Raw genomic sequence first — 17,362 nt, forward strand, 5'->3', positions numbered from 1 at the left:
CACCTATAAAGTCTAAAAGCTAGTAACAAAAGCAGAAAGGTGAAGAACAAGCAGGAGACAGCAGCTACTGCAGTCACCAGGTACGAAGTGAGCTCACCATCAGATTGTGGGTCTTCAGATACTGAGATGCTGCTCAGGTCAGAGAGGATTGCAGGGATGGTGTCAGCCAGCACCACAGTCAGAGTGGCTGAAGCAGAGAGAGGTGGCTGCCCATTGTCCTTGACTAAAACCACCAGGCTTTGCTTGAGGGCATCTTTCTCCAGAAAGAAGCGGGCTGTCCTGATCTCTCCCGTGTGGAGCCCCAGAGTGAAGAGCCCTGGCTCAGTGGCCTTGATCAGCTGGTAGGAGAGCCAGGCATTCTGGCCAGAGTCCGCATCCACGGCCACCACCTTAGTGACCAGGTAGCCTGGCTCAGAGGAGCGAGGGGCCAGCTCTATCCCCGTGGAGCCATCGGTGGGAGGGGAGGGGTAAAGGATTTGGGGAGCATTGTCATTCTGGTCCAGGATGAAGAGAGTCACTGAGACATTGGAGCTGAGTGGTGGAGAACCTCCATCCTGAGCCTTGACCAGGAACTTAATCTCCCTGATCTCTTCATAATCAAAGGAGTGTAGGGCATAGATTGCTCCAGTTTCAGAGTTAATTGAGAGGTAGGTAGGAAGGAAGGTATTTCTGACTTTAGTCTCATGCTCACTTATTTGAGAGTAAGTCCCATTGAGCTCATTGGAATTCACTTCTGAGTAGACTTTCTTAGCATTGGGCTGCACAATATCTCTTTCGATGATAGAGTAAATTATTCTGCCATTTTCCTCACAATCAGAGTCTTGTGCCTTCAAAATAGTAATGAATTCACTTCTGTGGTTATTCTCCTCAAGATAAAAAGTGAATGCTGTATTTTTAAAGGTGGGTGGGTTGTCATTTTCATCTAATATTTCTAGTGGGAAGTAAGCAGTTGTTGAGAGAGAAGGAATCCCGTGGTCACTTGCTATTATTGTGATGTTATATTCTGAGACCCTCTCCCTGTCAAGGGCACTTGCAATCTCCAAGTTGTAATAGTTGTCAAACGCTTTCTTCAACAGAAATGGAAGTCCTGCTGGTATAGAACATGAGACCTCTCCATTTTCCCCATCATCTCTGTCATTTATATTTATGAGACCTAGTACAGTTCCTGGAGGAGAACTTTCTTCAACCTTGCTGAAAAGTGGTGTAATTGCAATCTCTGGTGGATTGTCATTTGCATCCATAACTCTTATGACTACTCTAGCACGAGTAGACAAGCCAGCCCCGTCTTGTGCTTGGACCTCCATTTCATGTGCTATAGATTCTTCAAAGTCAATATTCCCAATGACTGATATCTGCCCTGTTGCGGAATCCAAGTGGAATATTTTGGAAGCTTTGTCTGAAATTTTTCTGAATGAATACATTACCTTTGAGTTTATTCCCTCATCAAGGTCAGTTGCATTCAGAATTAACACATGTGACCCTTTAAGCATGTTTTCCATAACATTTGCTTCATACAGAGACTTACTGAAAATTGGAGCATTGTCATTTACATCTGCAACAGTGACACGGATTTGCACCGTACCAGACCTGTCCGGTTCTCCTTTGTCAGCAGCAGTGAGAATTAGTTGGTGCACTTTTTGTTCTTCTCGATCTAACAGCTTTTCAAGGACTAGTTCTGCATATTTGATCCCATCAACTCCAGTTTGTACGTCCAAGGAAAAGTGTCTGTTGCTACTGAGATGGTAGCTCTGGAGAGAATTCGTCCCTAGATCTGGATCCTGAGCCCCTGGTAAAAGAAACCTTGCCCCAAGACCTAAGTTTTCAGCAATTGTTAATTCAAACTCTTCTACAGGAAAGCTGGGTGAGTTGTCATTAATATCAGTTATTTCAACTTTAGCCATAAAAAACTTCACTTTATCCTTCACAAGAATCTCAAAATTTAACAGACATTTTTCTACCTGGTGGCAAATCTGCTCCCTGTCAATTACTTCCTTGATGAACAAATGTCCATTTCTCAAATCAAGTGAAAAATATTGCTTCATACCTCTGGAAATTATCCTGGTGTCTCCACTTGATAACTCCTTTACGCTCAGTCCAAGATCCTTTGCAATATCTCCTACAAAAGAACCTCTCTCCATTTCCTCAGGAATCAAATAATTTATTTGCCCAGAAGCTGCCTCCCAGACCATCGCCAGCACAAAGCAAAGCACACTATTCTTTTGATAGCATAGAATCCTTCCAGCCATTTCCAGGTAGACTGTCAGATTGTTGTGCTCTTATTGTCCAGTTTGGACCTTACAACGGTTCCAAAGGCTCCCTAGATATTTCCTCCTGCAAATCCAGACTTGCTGAACGCGAATGTGAGCTTTGTGTATTGTTTGAGGAATGAGAGCAGAACAGGGATTTGTAGTTTTTGGCTTATGAGCAAACAGCGACACTTAGAGGTTCAATGAATAATTACACCAGTTTTAGTCCTTCCTCAGTGTTTTCGGGGTGTGGGGGGAGAGACACTTCAAGGAAAAACCAATTAATTTTAGATAATACAGTAGTCTATTTCTAAGGAACATCAAATAGCAACTAGTCATGTGTACCAATTTGCTTTACAATTTTTAAGTCAACCTATGGAAAGATGCTGTTATGTTAATTGTTCTGATCTATCTCCCAATTTCATGCCTATGATGCTCAAGTTTTCTTACATCTGATGAACTGGGCCAGAAAACTGTTGTTTCTTTCTGCAACAAGCTAAGATGACTAGCCGTCTGAATATGTTTCCCTATTGTTCCTATTTTTCATCAGTATTATTATTATTATTATTATTATTATTATTATTATTATTATTATTTTATTTATACCCCGCTGATCTAGATAGCTTGCCCCAGAGTGTTGAAAATAAACACTGAGCATATGAGAAAGCAAGTGAGAGGGGACAGATTTTGAACTATGTAAACAATCTTTTTAAATTTTCTATTTTCATTATCAGTTGTAGAAAGGGAGTATGCTTAGTAAAACAGTGAATTTTTAAGTGTTGTACAATGCATAACTGCAGTGACTACATTATTACATGAGCACTGTTCCACATTATTTATATACATTCATTTGAAATAAGGTGGGTTTATGAAGCATTCTATATCCACCCACCATGCTGATGAAGAATTCTATGAAACAGTAGCCAATATCTGGAATTACTGTTCAGTATTGGACATCATAGGGACGTGGGTGGCGCTGTGGGTTAAACCACAGAGCCTAGGACTTGCCGATCAGAAGGTCGGCGGTTCGAATCCCCACGTCGGGGTGAGCTCCCGTTGCTCAGTCCCTGCTCCTGCCAACCTAGCAGTTCGAAAGCACGTCAAAGTCCAAGTAGATAAATAGGTACCACTCCTGTGGGAAGGTAAACAGTGTTTCCGTGCGCTGCTCCGGTTCACCAAAAGTGGCTTAGTCATGCTGGTCACATGACCTGGAAGTTGTACGCCGGCTCCCTCGGCCAATAAAGCGAGATGAGCGCCGCAACCCCAGAGTCGGCCACGATTGGACCTAATGGTCATGGGTCACTTTACCTTTTTATTGGACATCATTGATGAATACACAAAGCTTCACAGCTTGTCTTCCACCATACAAAGTTTGGTACCTCGCTTTATTTAAAGATTTTCAGAGACTTTGAGACTAAAGATTTCATTTTGAACTTTTTATGATTTGAAGGAATTCTATAGAGATCGTCTATTACGTATGTATATGGTCATCATGTTGCCTAGACATTGTTGGCGTTCTCTTTGCAACACAGGGGTTTGTTTGGATACCAGCTGGGACCCAGGCAGCTGAGCCAAGCCAGACAGATCTTAAGCTGGTTTAAGTCCTCAAAAGTAGACATAGTGGGGGAGGAGCCAGGGAGGACTTATGCTGGATCCTAAGCTCATTGAGAATGGTCAGATAACCCAGGTTAGCAAAGTAGGTTGGCAACGAGGGTGATGTAACCCAAAAACCCATTTTCAAGGCTTGTTTTCCCTCCGCCAGGCTTAGACATGCTTCAGAATGGAGTTTGGCTCTGGCATATTTTACCCCAGCTTAACTTCACACCAGGTTTTTATGTATAGGATTGCCCTAACCCTAACCTTGCCAATGTTTACTATTTGTTCTCTGAGAGCCAGTGTGGTGCAGTGGTTAGAGTGTCAGACTAGGACCTGGGAGAGGCAGGTTCAAATCCCGACTTGGCCTTGAAGCTCACTGTGTGACCTTGGCCATTCACAGCCTGTCAGCCTACCCTACCTTACAGGGTTGTTGTGAAGGCAAGATAGGAAGGAAGAGAACTATGTATGAGCTCCTTGCACTCCTTGGAGGAAAGTGGGATACAAATGAAATAAATGAATAATACATTCAAATAAAAGAAAGAAAACGAATCTTAGTTTCCCCCCAAACAAGGGAAGAATACCGGGTTGATATTTAACCTTCTTGGGGCACAGTTCAAATCCTGATAAAAGTCGGAAATACCCAAACATTTCTTGGCAAATCTGGCATATCAGGATTTGTGTAGCCCCGAAAAAGGTGATATCATATTTAAAGAAGACTAGTTAAGCCCTTTGTTGAATCAAATGCAATAGGAGCTCAGGAGTTGGACAAAATAGAATTTATATCGACTTGGACACCTAGCAATTGTTAGAATAATGTTATTGTCAAAATTCCTGTACCTGTTCCAGAAGTTGCCAACCTCGATCTCTCCCAAACAATTTAAGATCTGGCCAAGTAAATATATGCATGGGGGTAAAAAGCCCAGAGTCAACAATCAGATTCTGTAGATTCCAAATTTACAGCCCTTACTTTGATGCAGTTCAGATTAGACATTTATGTTCCTTAATCAATAATGAAGATGGCAAACCTTGTGTCGGGATAGTGTTATTGCACCCATCTTACAGAGCAATTCCATTTCTCCCAAGAGAACCAATTTCCTTACAACTTTCTAACCCAAACAAAACAAATTCCTTCCAGTAGCACCTTAAAGACCAACTAAGTCAGTTCTTGGTATGAGCTTTCGTGTGCATGCACACTTCTTCAGATACACTTTCTAACCCGTCCCTGCAGGTGGCTCTCAATATCTGGAACTTATTACAGCTAAATCCCTTTGCCTTTACTATTTCTGTGTAAACAACTTACCTATCAAGGAGAAACAGATCCCAGAAGTGCACTAAAAACTGGTTTCAATATAATCAATTAATGCACTTCCTGTTAGATCTGGGGATAGCAGCCCAGGCAACCTGAGGTTTTGTGGGAAATATGATGTTTTTGTTGGGAACCAAGACTATGTGAACTAGACATTGCAGCCACAGAAGATGAAATTGTGGGTGAAAAAAACCTTTTTGCTCCTTGTCAGTCCATATATGAGAAATTCTTTAAAACTGATACCTAAATGGTGTCTTACTCCCATGAAACTTTTCAGAATCACTAATACAGCAAGCTCACATTGAAGGAGATTATGTGGTGAACTTGGGACTTACCTTCATATGTGATGGCACTGTCCAGTGGAACAAATCTTTTCGTCAAGTGTATTTTCAGAGATTATTCTTAGCACAGGTTAACCTTTGAAGATGGCACCAGTTTTAGCTGTGTTAAACTTTTCTGATAGTCCTAATCAAGATGTGTGGTTTAAAGATCTAATACTCCTACTAGTGGCTACATACTTGGAAGCAGAACACAAATGGTGGACTCTGGAGGGTATATTCCTAAACTCATAGGTGTGTCTGGAAAATGGCTTTAAACAAAGAATTCACATGTCAAACCAGAAAATGAAATAAACTTTGCTTTCCGAAACTGATTGCTTGATCCTTACTTATATGGGCTGCTGCATATTTTATTTGTTTGGGAATGTGTATTTTTACCTGTCTCTTCATTGGAGGGGATTATGGAATTAACTTGGAAACCCAGCAAATATCCTAAGGCTTAAATATTAAGGTAGTGAATACCTCATTGTTTATGTAAGAATTGGCACATCTCTTAACCTGTGGTTGACAAGGGGAGCCATTGTGGAGGTTCTTTAGTTCAGTGTGGAATCCAACATAATAAAGGAAAATCTTTGTAAGCCTGGGAGATAGGCAAACAGAAGGCTGCTACTTAGGAGTAAGATTCTCCTGAGAGTCTGGTGAGTTGAATGACTGCTTAGTCCCAGGAAAGTAGATGGTGCTTTAATTGGCTTTATTTTGCTATTTTGCTCCAAGGGGGGTGGTTTTCAGTAATTTTTGCATTACACATCTTTCTTTTAAAACTCCATATTTTTTTCCGTCTTTCTAAACACTTTATTTGTTTCATAACCAATGTGGTCTCAGCTTATTTTAACACCCTCACACTTAGAAGCTATGTTACATTACCTTAAAAGGCATCAGGGAAACCCCAGGAAATTAGGAGACTGATAAGGGACGGCCTTGTGGGAATAACCTCTTGTCACTACACTTGGTAGCAATCTGGGAAATGTTCCAAGGACTTAACTGTGACTTTGTTGTTGTCTTCTTATGTTGGATTGTTTGAAGACCAAGTTATATGGTGAAAGTTTGAAGGAGGTAGGTATATATAATCTGGAGAAGAGAAGATTAAGAGGACATGATATCTGTCTTCAAATGTTTGAAGGCTTTTCACTTCCTTCTTTTTTGTGTCTTATCTTACTCTGTGCACTTGTAATTTTGTGCTTTTTATTTAAAGTGTATGTATGTGTGTATAGGCAGCAGGGTAAGCTATAAAGTATCCCAACAGTTAGTAATACAAGTAGTGAATAATATAGTCAAGCTGAGGGAAATTGACAGAATGCCTTCATTCTCCAGGTGTCCTCTAAACTCCCATCCCAATGTTTATTGTAAGGAAATGACTCTAAATTATTACAACTACAATAGGTTGGTAAAGCAGATCAGGGAGAATTTCTTCCCTCTGGCCCATGCCTGGTCTGTAAAGCAGGCTATGGTTTGTGGCCTTGGCATCTGCCGTGCTGATGCTTTCTGCCCCACCCCAGGGATCCTGTTTCACAAAGCATTTCCATCCATAGATTTTAGAAAGTGATTTTATTATTTTATGAACATACAAAAATGATATTCAAATCTAGCAAACAATATGTAAAAGTACACAGCATCTTTTTCATCCTCTCATAACGAAAAGATGACATTGACAGTGCATAAAAGAAATATGTGCATTCTATATCTGTTTCCCTGCTGATTCCAGTTGTATATAAATTGCACTCTTTCCTATCCTGTTTCACTATAAGACTACTTGCCACTTCCTTTCATCCACAGACTTAAAAATGCTTCACTATTGTGAATTTTTGTCATTGTAAGAATATAATACAATTCCCAAAACACAAAGGTTTACTGAAAATTCTATTCCAAACTGCACAACTACATAACCACATAACTGTGAAACCACACTGCTATAATATAGTCTATAATTCCTGTTTTAGAGTGTTTACAGTAGCAGTTTATCATAGGCTGACAGCTGGGTTTAACACTAAATTGTCCTTGTCACTGTAGAGAATGGAGATTGGAATCAATTTGGTGTTAAGTCCATCTAGTTACCACCGGAGTAGTTCCAAACACCATAAATAAACCAACATTAAAGGCCAGCTTTAAATAATGTGATTTAGCATAGTTTACATTGTTCTTTTCAAATACAGTATGCTTCATTATCCCATTGCTGGAAAGAAGTATTGATTAGCTTGCAAACATTTTCTCAGCATCAGCCGCAGTGTTCAAAACTCCCATTTTTCTAGGCACATTTTGCGGCAGGGAATTTCATTAGCGCGAGCAGTTTCAGAGCTCTGGGCGCACTTCTGTGACTAAGATTTCAGATTAAAACTGCAGAGTGGAAGGAAAAGATGACCTTTTTTCTGTCTCCCTACTTCCAGCTACTCTCTGAAGACTGGAGAAGAAACTATCTTAAGAATATTAGGGGGTTGGGCAGGGGAAGGACTAGACCATGTGAAAAATGAACATAATATTTTATCTGCAGTTCATTTTCAGTTTTGTATTCTTCCTATAAAAAAGCACACCTAGACATTTCATTGTTGCACCCATAACCTAGGTTTAAGGTTCCTTTTAGCTCCTAGCTTTCATATCTCAATTTTTAACACTGGCCGCAGATTGTGGGTCAATTGTAGGAAAACAGGAATAGTTAAATTTCAGAGAAAACATGTGCACATGTATGTGTATGCACACTTGCAGTGTGTGTATGTGGACTCGACAGCCTGGTTTGCACATAACACTAAGCTATGGTTTATTAATTTATGGTTCATTAAACTGCAGCTGACTGTTATGTGTGAACCCAGCTCAACAGTTTAACTATGGTTCATTAACCAAAATTTGTAGCTGGTTTATATATCTTAGTATTAACCACAATGTAAGCGCTACATGTCAGCCCAGACCTCCTCCAAAAGCTACAGAGCTGCAAGTGGCAAAAAATTCAAACTGTTCTCTAGGCTTGACTGCTCTCGCTTGTGCTTTTAACTGCTCTGTGATACAATAATCAAGTGAGCATCTAGATTTAGTTCAGTGTTATGTGCAAACTAGGCCAATGAAAGAGAAGTTGCTAACACAAATATAACTACAGGAAACGGTAGAATTGAGCCTTTAGACAGGAAAGTGCACACACAGTGTAACTATGACTAGAAAATAAAGTGTAAATTCACTGAGAAATGGAAGTCCTATGTGCAAGCTTCACTGAAATAAATGGGAGAAATATTCTCTTACAAAGCTCCCATTCCTTTCAATGTCCCAGTGGACTATGTCCAGACTTCTCCCCCTTACTGATTATATTCATTCATTTGCCTCGCTAGGTCTTCAAATGAAGCTACTGGATACTACTAACAGCTGCACTACAACCAGCAAACAGAATTTCTGAGAAATTGCTATAACCATTGAAAATATTTAAAGGAAAGCAGCAAAGCTAGCATAAAAATAAACTAAGGAATAATTACAACAATGAGCATGCAATAAAGTCACCTACATTTCTTTAACCAGCTAGATCAAAAGAGCAGTGGGCTATTGTAAAATCCTACAAAGCATAAATATAATTGTCTACTAGGTCAATGTATGTGGACAATCCAGCTACACATTCTCCTACATAAGCTCCATCGAAATGAATGAGAACAGCACAAGAGCATTTCTGTTCTTTTCTATTTGCTTGCACAAGAGAGTTTCCTGGTATCTTTCTCCTTTAGGCAGAGGACCCATTTTTTTTTAGGCCAGGGGTCAAGTTTCTTGCATGAGACTTGATCATTTGGTTATTTGTCTTCAGAGAAAGAAAGATGGATGGAGTTGGTCATCCTCTTCTATTGATAGGTAAGCCAGTCATTTTGACCACAGTTTATATTTGCCCCAGTTGCCTGATTAACAATGCAACCCGGGGCTCCAGATCTGGGAGCAGCGTCTTCAGAGAGAGATGCTCTGGCCTGCAAAGGACATAAAAAAGTGCATTGTAATTTTCTGAAAGCTGATGTGGTTTTCATTAGATAAATGCTGCCAAGGCATTAAGCTGCAGTAAGAAGAGTGTAATGAAATGTCATGCTTACCAGACAGGGACATAGCAAACGTTTTCTGAAAACCCAAAATATGAACTGTGACTGTGAGATACAACAACGTTCTACTGCTAAGGATGGTAGTACTATGAGTTTGGTGACAATCTCATTTCTTTTCAGCTTGAACGAACTCAATACAATGCCTGAGATCATAGCAGGGAACTCATTATACCAAAAACAACTATACCTTTTGTCCAGCAGCAGCTTTGTAGCATTAACGTTTGCTACTAACCTCCATTCCCAAGCCTTCTTTCCTTCATTAGAGTGACACAAATAGTTGTTAGCTTGTTTACACAATCTGTACCCTACTTCTCTATGAGGCAGCTCACAACATTTTCAATAAAACAAGAATAAAATCCAAAATCAGGAAAGCCGCCCAGCTCAAAATAAATACACCAGCTAAGAGACTTTTGCCACAATTACTTACCAACAATCACCACAAAAAACATCTACAGCTAAGCCAAGGTTTGGCTTAGATGGTGGAGGAAAATGGAGCATAGCAGTTGACCTAGATGTGCAGGCAAATATGCACGGGAGGACACAACCCTTAAGGCATGCAAGCAATGTTCAACATATTTTATCAGCCATATTTTGACCGCTATGGAAGGGAATGATTCCTCCCTGAAACCCTAAAAAGTGTTTGCAATGCTGGGCTGGAGGGACCAATGGTCTGGCTTGGTATAAGGCAGCTTTCTATGGGCCAACTGAAGTTTTCAAGTGCTCTGCAAAGACAGTCCCAACTTAATTCACATTATAGCAGTCTAATGTGTATATTACTTTGGTGTGGGTCACTGTTGCCAGAAAGGGCACGGCTGGCACACTGGTCAGAGTTAATGAAGAGGTTCTCCTGCTCAGACTGCCACTTGGAGATCCAGGAGCCTCCTCCTAAGAGGGAGGAGCACAATGCCATCCCAAACAAGTTATGATTTTGGATCATATGATTACCTGGCCAACAGTACTTCCTTGTTATCTAGATGAAGTTTCAACTTTCATTCTATCTCTATAAATTATACGCCTCTACTTTATCCAATATCACTCACTGAGTTTAAGTGGCTGAATGAAAGATGTGAAGTTACTGCTCTAGTTACTGCGCACCTTAGCACCAAACGAATGACTCCTCATAATTGCCTTCATGATTCTTTTGAGTCTTACACCATACTTTAATAATGAGTTTTTAGCTTCATAACTCTCACCATTTTAAAAAAATATATATCTTTTGTTTCCCAAATGGTTCTCTTACCCGGTTTCTGTTCAGCCAATTTTAGTCTTCCATGGTGCTGTTGGAAATTGGGACTTCCTTCCGGAAGATTTATTGTATTGTTCTAATCCCCATATTCACATCGAGGAATGACATATCTTCAATAACCTCCCATAATTATCATTCTTCCACTCACCGTATATTCTCCTCCCCTTTAGCAAGAACATCATTTACACAGAGCATTCAGAATATATTCATAAAAAAGTCTCATTGCCAATAATGTATTCCAGTTTCATTAATTCACAATCTGTCTTACATTTCTCTGAAATAATATTTACTATGTAGTGATGAATATATAGGATTCTCAATTTACTACCCTATTTAAGCCATATATAGCAAAAGCCCAAGTGATTTGCAAATTAAGCCTCCAACTTAAAGCATTCTCTCATTTCAAAAAGGCTTCCCTTAGGTAAAATACCCTAACTCAGAGTTATTTTCAGAAGTGGAAAGAATGAATTTCTGGGTAAATGTGATTAATGAAGTTTGGTAGTCAATGGAAAGACATTATATTTGAAGAATCTGCAAAGAAATACTGCAATCCATTTCCACAAATGACATGTAAACTGGTTTTTGTCTTTCCCATGTATGTAATATTAAATCTGGTCTGAAAGTTTGGGGAATGTGCGGTGCAACAAAAGGAGGGAAGTATATTGTGTGAGTGTTTTGACTATTGATCCAAACCCCTAAAATGTATTTTATATAATTGACTTTTCATTTCTATTCTTTGTATACAGTGGTACCTCATGTTACGAACTAAATTCGTTCAGGAGGTCCGTTCTTAACCCGAAACAGTTCTTAACCTGAAGCGCGCTTTCGCTAATGGGGCCTCCTGCTGCCGTCATGCCGCCGGCGCATGGTTTCCGTTCTCATCCTGGGGCAAAGTTCAGAACCTGAGGTACTACTTCTGGGTTAGCGGAGTTTGTAACCTGAGGTGTTTGTAACCTGAAGTGTTAGTAACCCGAGGTACCACTGTATCGTATTGTTTTATTGCGATGGCCGATGGCTGACGCAAATGAAGATTCATTCATTCATTCATTGTGTGAGTGAACCTCATTCCACACAAGCATACCTCACTTAGCACTTTGTTGAATCCCATCCTTAAAAATTAAATATTAGAAAACAAATTCCCAACAGTGTTCTCACCTGAACCCCATGTTGACTTTCAACCGCATGACTTGGGACTCCGTCAGAATCATTGGACCTCCTTGGATTCACCTGAGTGTTAGGAGGCTCCACAGAGAAAACAGGAAACAGGGGCCTGAGAAACCGGAACTCGCTGTTCAGAGACCCACCAGCTAAGCACACCTCATAGTTGTAAGCCTGGGATAGAGATCCAGCACCAGAATCCGCAGAGTTCTCCTGGGAATCAGGTCCCTCTGGGAAATTGGCTGTGGAGTTGTAGGTTCCTATGAACTTTTCACGTTTCTGCAACTTGATTACAACAAACGCCACCACAGAAATGAGAAAGATGCTTGAGATGGCAGCCAAGCAGATGATCAGATACATCGTCAGGCTGGGGTCTTCCTCCTCCACGGTTTCCTCCTTTGGGAGAGCCACACTTTTCAGATAAGGGTCAGAGAAGCCGTCCACTAGAAGGATTCTGAGGGTGGCAGAGGTGGACTGGGGAGGATGGCCGTTGTCTCGGACCACCACAATCAGATTCTGCTTGAAGCTGTCTCGGTTGCTGACCGGCCTCAGGGTGGTCACTTCTCCATTCTGGGCCCCCACCGTGAACAGACCCGGCTCTGTGGCCTTCAGCAGCTGGTAGGAAAGCCAAGAGTTCTGCGCAGAATCCCTGTCCACAGCCACCACCTTGGTGACCAGGTAGCCAGTCTCTGCCCCTCGGGGAACCAGGTCATTTGAGGGGGAAGTGCCATTCTGGAGAGGGTAGAGGATGAAGGGGGCATTGTCATTTTCATCCACGACCTCAACGCGGATGGGAACTTCTGAGCTCAGTGGAGGGGAACCTGAATCCACAGCCCTCACCGTCACCTGGAAATCTTGTACTTCCTCATAATCCAGAGACCGGATGGCATACAGGTTCCCCGTTTCAGAGTTGATGGAGATGTAAGAGGATGTGGGGCCATCATTGACCTTCCCAGGCAAAAGCGAGTAGGTCACTTTGGCGTTCTGCGCTGTGTCCAGATCAACAGCATGGACCGAATTGATCAGAAGACCAGGAATATTGTTTTCTCTTAACTGCATTTCATAGAATGGCTTTTCAAACACTGGAGGGTTGTCATTGACATCTGAGATTTGCACATGAAGTATTATTGTGGAAGTGAGTCTGGGAGAGCCTCTGTCTGTGGCTGTGATGGTGATGTTATACTCAGAGGCTTTTTCTCTGTCCAGTGGTTGTTGGGTTACCAGCTGGTAATAGTTGTTCTCCGTCGGTTTTAGTACAAATGGCAGATTTACTTCAGTGGCGCAGGCAGTTCTGCCACTGTCTCCAGAGTCCACATCTGTGACACTGAAGAGGGCCACCACTGTCTCTGGGGGAGAGTCCTCAGGTAAGGGACTGGTGATGGATGTGATGGTAATCTCTGGAGCATTGTCATTCTCATCCTCAATCTCTACAATGACTTTACAGTAAGCAGAAAGGCCCCCTCCGTCTGTAGCTCTGATATTCATCTCATATTTTGGTCTTTCTTCATAATCAATTATACCTGAGATTGTAAGTTCCCCTGTCTTTTTATTTAACCTGAACGATCTCAGCACATTTTCTGGCACTTGGCTGAATGAGTAAGTGATGTGAGCATTGGAACCAATATCCTTGTCTCTGGCTTCAACTCTTGTGACTAATGTTTCCAATGGGCTGTTTTCCATCAGTTTTTCCTGGTACACAGATTTATTAAATAGAGGAGCATTATCATTGGTGTCCAGAACATCTATGATGATTTGTGCTGTTCCAGTTTTGCGGGGTATTCCTCCATCAGCAGCTGACAGGATTAGGAAAAACTGTGATTCCACCTCACGGTCTAATGGTTTCTCCAATACTAGGTCTGCATATTTAGTACCATCACTGTGACTCTGCACATTCAACCTAAAATATTTATTAGGACTAAGTGTGTAATTCTGAACAGTATTTTCTCCTTTGTCTGAATCTTGAGCTATCTCCAAAGGGAATACTGTATTTATGTGAGTTTGCTCAGGTATTTCAAAAATAAATTGATCTTTCGAGAATTTGGGGGAATTATCATTCACATCCTCTATTTGAACTTCAATTCTATATAGCTTCAATGGATCTTCTAGCACAATTTCAGAGAGCAGAACACAATGGTCATTCTGACCACAGAGAGCCTCTCGATCTATTCTATCCTTTAATATCAAATCCCCAGAATGGGGATCCAGCTGGAAATACTGCTTGGTGCTCTTAGAAACCAGCCGGGCTCTCCGAGCAGAAAGGTTCTTTACATCCACTTTCAAATCTTTCAGCACATTAGCCACCAGAGACCCTGTTTTCCTTTCCTCTGGCACTGAATATTGGATGGAATTGCATATTGCCCCATACATGCAGAGAGACAGAAAGAAAAAAGTCACTTGCCTGTTCCAGTTATTCATTTCCATTGTTCCAGATTCACTCACTCAAGACAGATTGAACAACAGAAAAATATGTTGTTGTACTTAGCTGTATCCCTTTGCTGTATTTATTCCTGAAAATGCATACTGCTGTCTCCCTCCTCCTGATTTTTTTGCAATGAAGAGCTGTATCTCTTTTGCTTCCAGATTGTTTTGCCCTTGTCTATGCTTTCCAAACATTAATCTTTTCTTTAAGAATATGTGCTGTGCAATGGCACCATCTTGTGTTTGAAATACATATAACTGCAATCTTTGTCAGTTAACTGGTCCCCACCCCTTACTATTAATATCTATATGAAGTTCCTTATAGAGAAAGATATGGATGCAGATCTTGGGGTTTGCCGTTAATGTGAGCCTGTTTGTGAAGGTGAATAAATAACATTGACCCCATATTAACTGGAAGGTATGGAATGTGTATACAAATTCATTATATGAACATGGAATTTTGCACACAGCTCAGGCCATCACTCAACTAAAGCCAGATAATGTAAACTAACCTCTGGATACATTTCACACATTAATGAGACAATATCTGAAAAATACAAACAATTGCCAATAATGGAGGCTGGCATGTTTAGTCAAATTTAAGTTACCTGGCGCTGTGTTAATCCCACATGGTGTCAGAATGGAGACTTTCTATATTCCCTGCAGTGTTCTGACATTCTCACAAAACAGAAAGGTAGTCACAGGTTAACACTCAGAGAATACTAGGAGGCCCACCTACTGCAGCCACAGTGTTTATCTCTCAAAATAACAGGCAAAAGAGAGGCCTGGAAACTGAGAGTACCTGCAGGAAGGCTCTGCTGGTACAGCTACTGACGGGGTATCACTCCAGAAAAGGAGAAAAGAAAACAGAGGGAGAGGCGAGACCTGGAACTAAGAGAGTCTACAATGACCCATAAAGGTGAGTCCAAGCCATCTATGACCCCTCTGAACAGGGCTACTCCATCCCTGGTTGATTTCCACATTGCACAAATAATTTGATTTCCAGCACTCTGAAGGCTGGCCACTTTAGATAAGCAGATTCCAAAGGTTCTCCCAGACATCTGGACACAGGAACAACAAGTAAACACTCTTTTGTGCACTATGGAGCCAGCAGTAGGGAATATAATCCTCCCAAGGAGACTCACAAATGTCCAGATGAAACTGTTTTAAAACAGACAAAGAAGAGCTAGAGAACCACTTTCTACCTCATTGCAAAGTATTTTTTGAGCCGGTCTAATTCCACTCTCGCAAGCAGGATGGTCAAAGAAAGAAAACTTGGGAGTCAGCAGGAGGTTGCAGACCTAGACACTACAAACTAACTCATGTGATGTTAAACTGGCAAAGGGAAGGAATACAGCAGGTAACCCAAAGACTGCCCTTAGTGTGGCAAGTCAGAAGACAGTCAGATATTATCAGAAAAGGGGGCATTATGCTGCAGTGTGCTGTTCTAAACACATCATAGCACTGGTTCTCCAAAAAGACCACCTGGGAGCCATTGGTAATGGTCAGAATGAGCCTCCATGGATTACCACCATTGTCTTGGGAGAGCTTTCAATTGAATTTAAAATTGTTATGGTGCAGGTGTCAAAGTGACCCCAACTTCATTGTACAGGAAGCTAAAGGCTTCTACTTCGACTTTATTTTGCTCTCAGAAGGGGTTGGGTCCTTCTGCAGAGTAAAGCATTCTGGGGGAGGTTGCCCAGGAAAATGCCTGTATCACATCTGCTTTTCAGAAGCAGCTAAAGATCCTTTAAAAATGTTGGAATCCTAGAAGCCAAGACCCCAGCTTTGGGCAAGCACTCTTTGGTGAGAGAAACCTCAGCAGAGATTTAACATCACACAACAAGCAGCAGAGAAAAACATGGAAATTTAAGGTAAACCTTAAAATGTGCCCTTCAAGTAAGTCCCCAAATGCCAAGTTTTCAAAGTTCTTTTCACTGTATCCCATTTCCCTAGCATATCAACCACATGTTTTGCAAGCCATAACATGGTTTACTAGCAAAACTCTTCAGAGGTCAGATTCATGTGTTTTTCCATACAGCAGCCAGAAAAGATGCACAATCAGTTAAAACTTTGCTTAGCTATAAAAGGTAAAAGTTTCTAAATATTGATAGACACAAACACTAGTTTGAGCCTCTGTTCTGGTATGAAACAAAAAAGGCTGGTTAAAGCCATGAGGGTAGAATGACCTCCTTACAACAAAGGCTTATTGACCCATTTCCTCTCAAGGTGAGCAGTGATGACGTAGGCAAAGCCTGGCAGGACAGCTTACTCTATGGTTTAACCCCTTCATGTGCTATCTAGATTCAAACATTCTAGAGGTATATGAGACTGGAACCCTACCCCACAAAAAACTACTTTAGAAATTAAGAGAGAATGACTAACCACTAGAGCTGTATGTTGGCTCTGCATGAAGCACAAGGTGTTCATGGGTGATTTGGGTGAGATTTTCACACCCTTGATTGTGTCATTAACAAGGTGTCTGGAGTTGGAGCAGAGCTGCTTAAAGTCCTGAGTCTTAGACTGCTACTTTGTTTTTTGTTTTGTTTTTTAAAGAAGAAGTCAGTAACTTAGTCATCTATAAAGCAAAATGTTGAGGGAATGTTCTAGGGTTTATTAGGCAGATATGGAGGTGTTGCAATTGCTAAGGTCACTTTGTTACGTTGCTATGCAATCAGAAGGAAGGAATCGGGAGGCATTCTCTGAATCTTTGCTTTCTTTCAACAGGAACAGCCTGCAGTGAGAGGTACAGCAATGGGAATAAAGCAAATTATGGCTAGCACCTTTAGTATACAGTATGTCTATCTTACAAATATTGATCAGGGCAGGCCTTTTCTTTTATGGAAATACAATTATGGATAAAGCTTCACCCTTTGACATTCTGTCTTTCAGGCAACTTATTACCTGTGTGATATACTTCTGAACCTTTTACTTAAGAACAGCAGCTTGTGGCATTATGAATGCTGAAAACATGTTGAGACTGAATTGGGACTTGAATTGGACAA

At 41.1% G+C, this 17,362-nt stretch overlaps 1 protein-coding gene across 1 annotated transcript in view; it reads right to left on the reverse strand.

Annotated features, from left to right (window-relative positions):
- Nucleotides 1-7,012: 7,012 nt before the first annotated feature.
- Nucleotides 7,013-17,362, reverse strand: part of LOC309349232 (uncharacterized protein) — a 94,160-nt gene continuing 83,810 nt past the window's right edge. The window contains exon 3 of the mRNA XM_081874979.1: nt 7,013-9,409. Within this exon, the coding sequence (XP_081731105.1) occupies nt 9,290-9,409 (120 nt within the window). The 3' untranslated portion in view covers nt 7,013-9,289. The remainder of the gene's footprint in view (nt 9,410-17,362) is intronic.

Source organism: Podarcis erhardii (assembly GCF_964252035.2).
Source record: "Podarcis erhardii genome assembly, chromosome: 8".
Classification (NCBI taxonomy): Eukaryota; Metazoa; Chordata; class Lepidosauria; order Squamata; family Lacertidae; genus Podarcis; species Podarcis erhardii.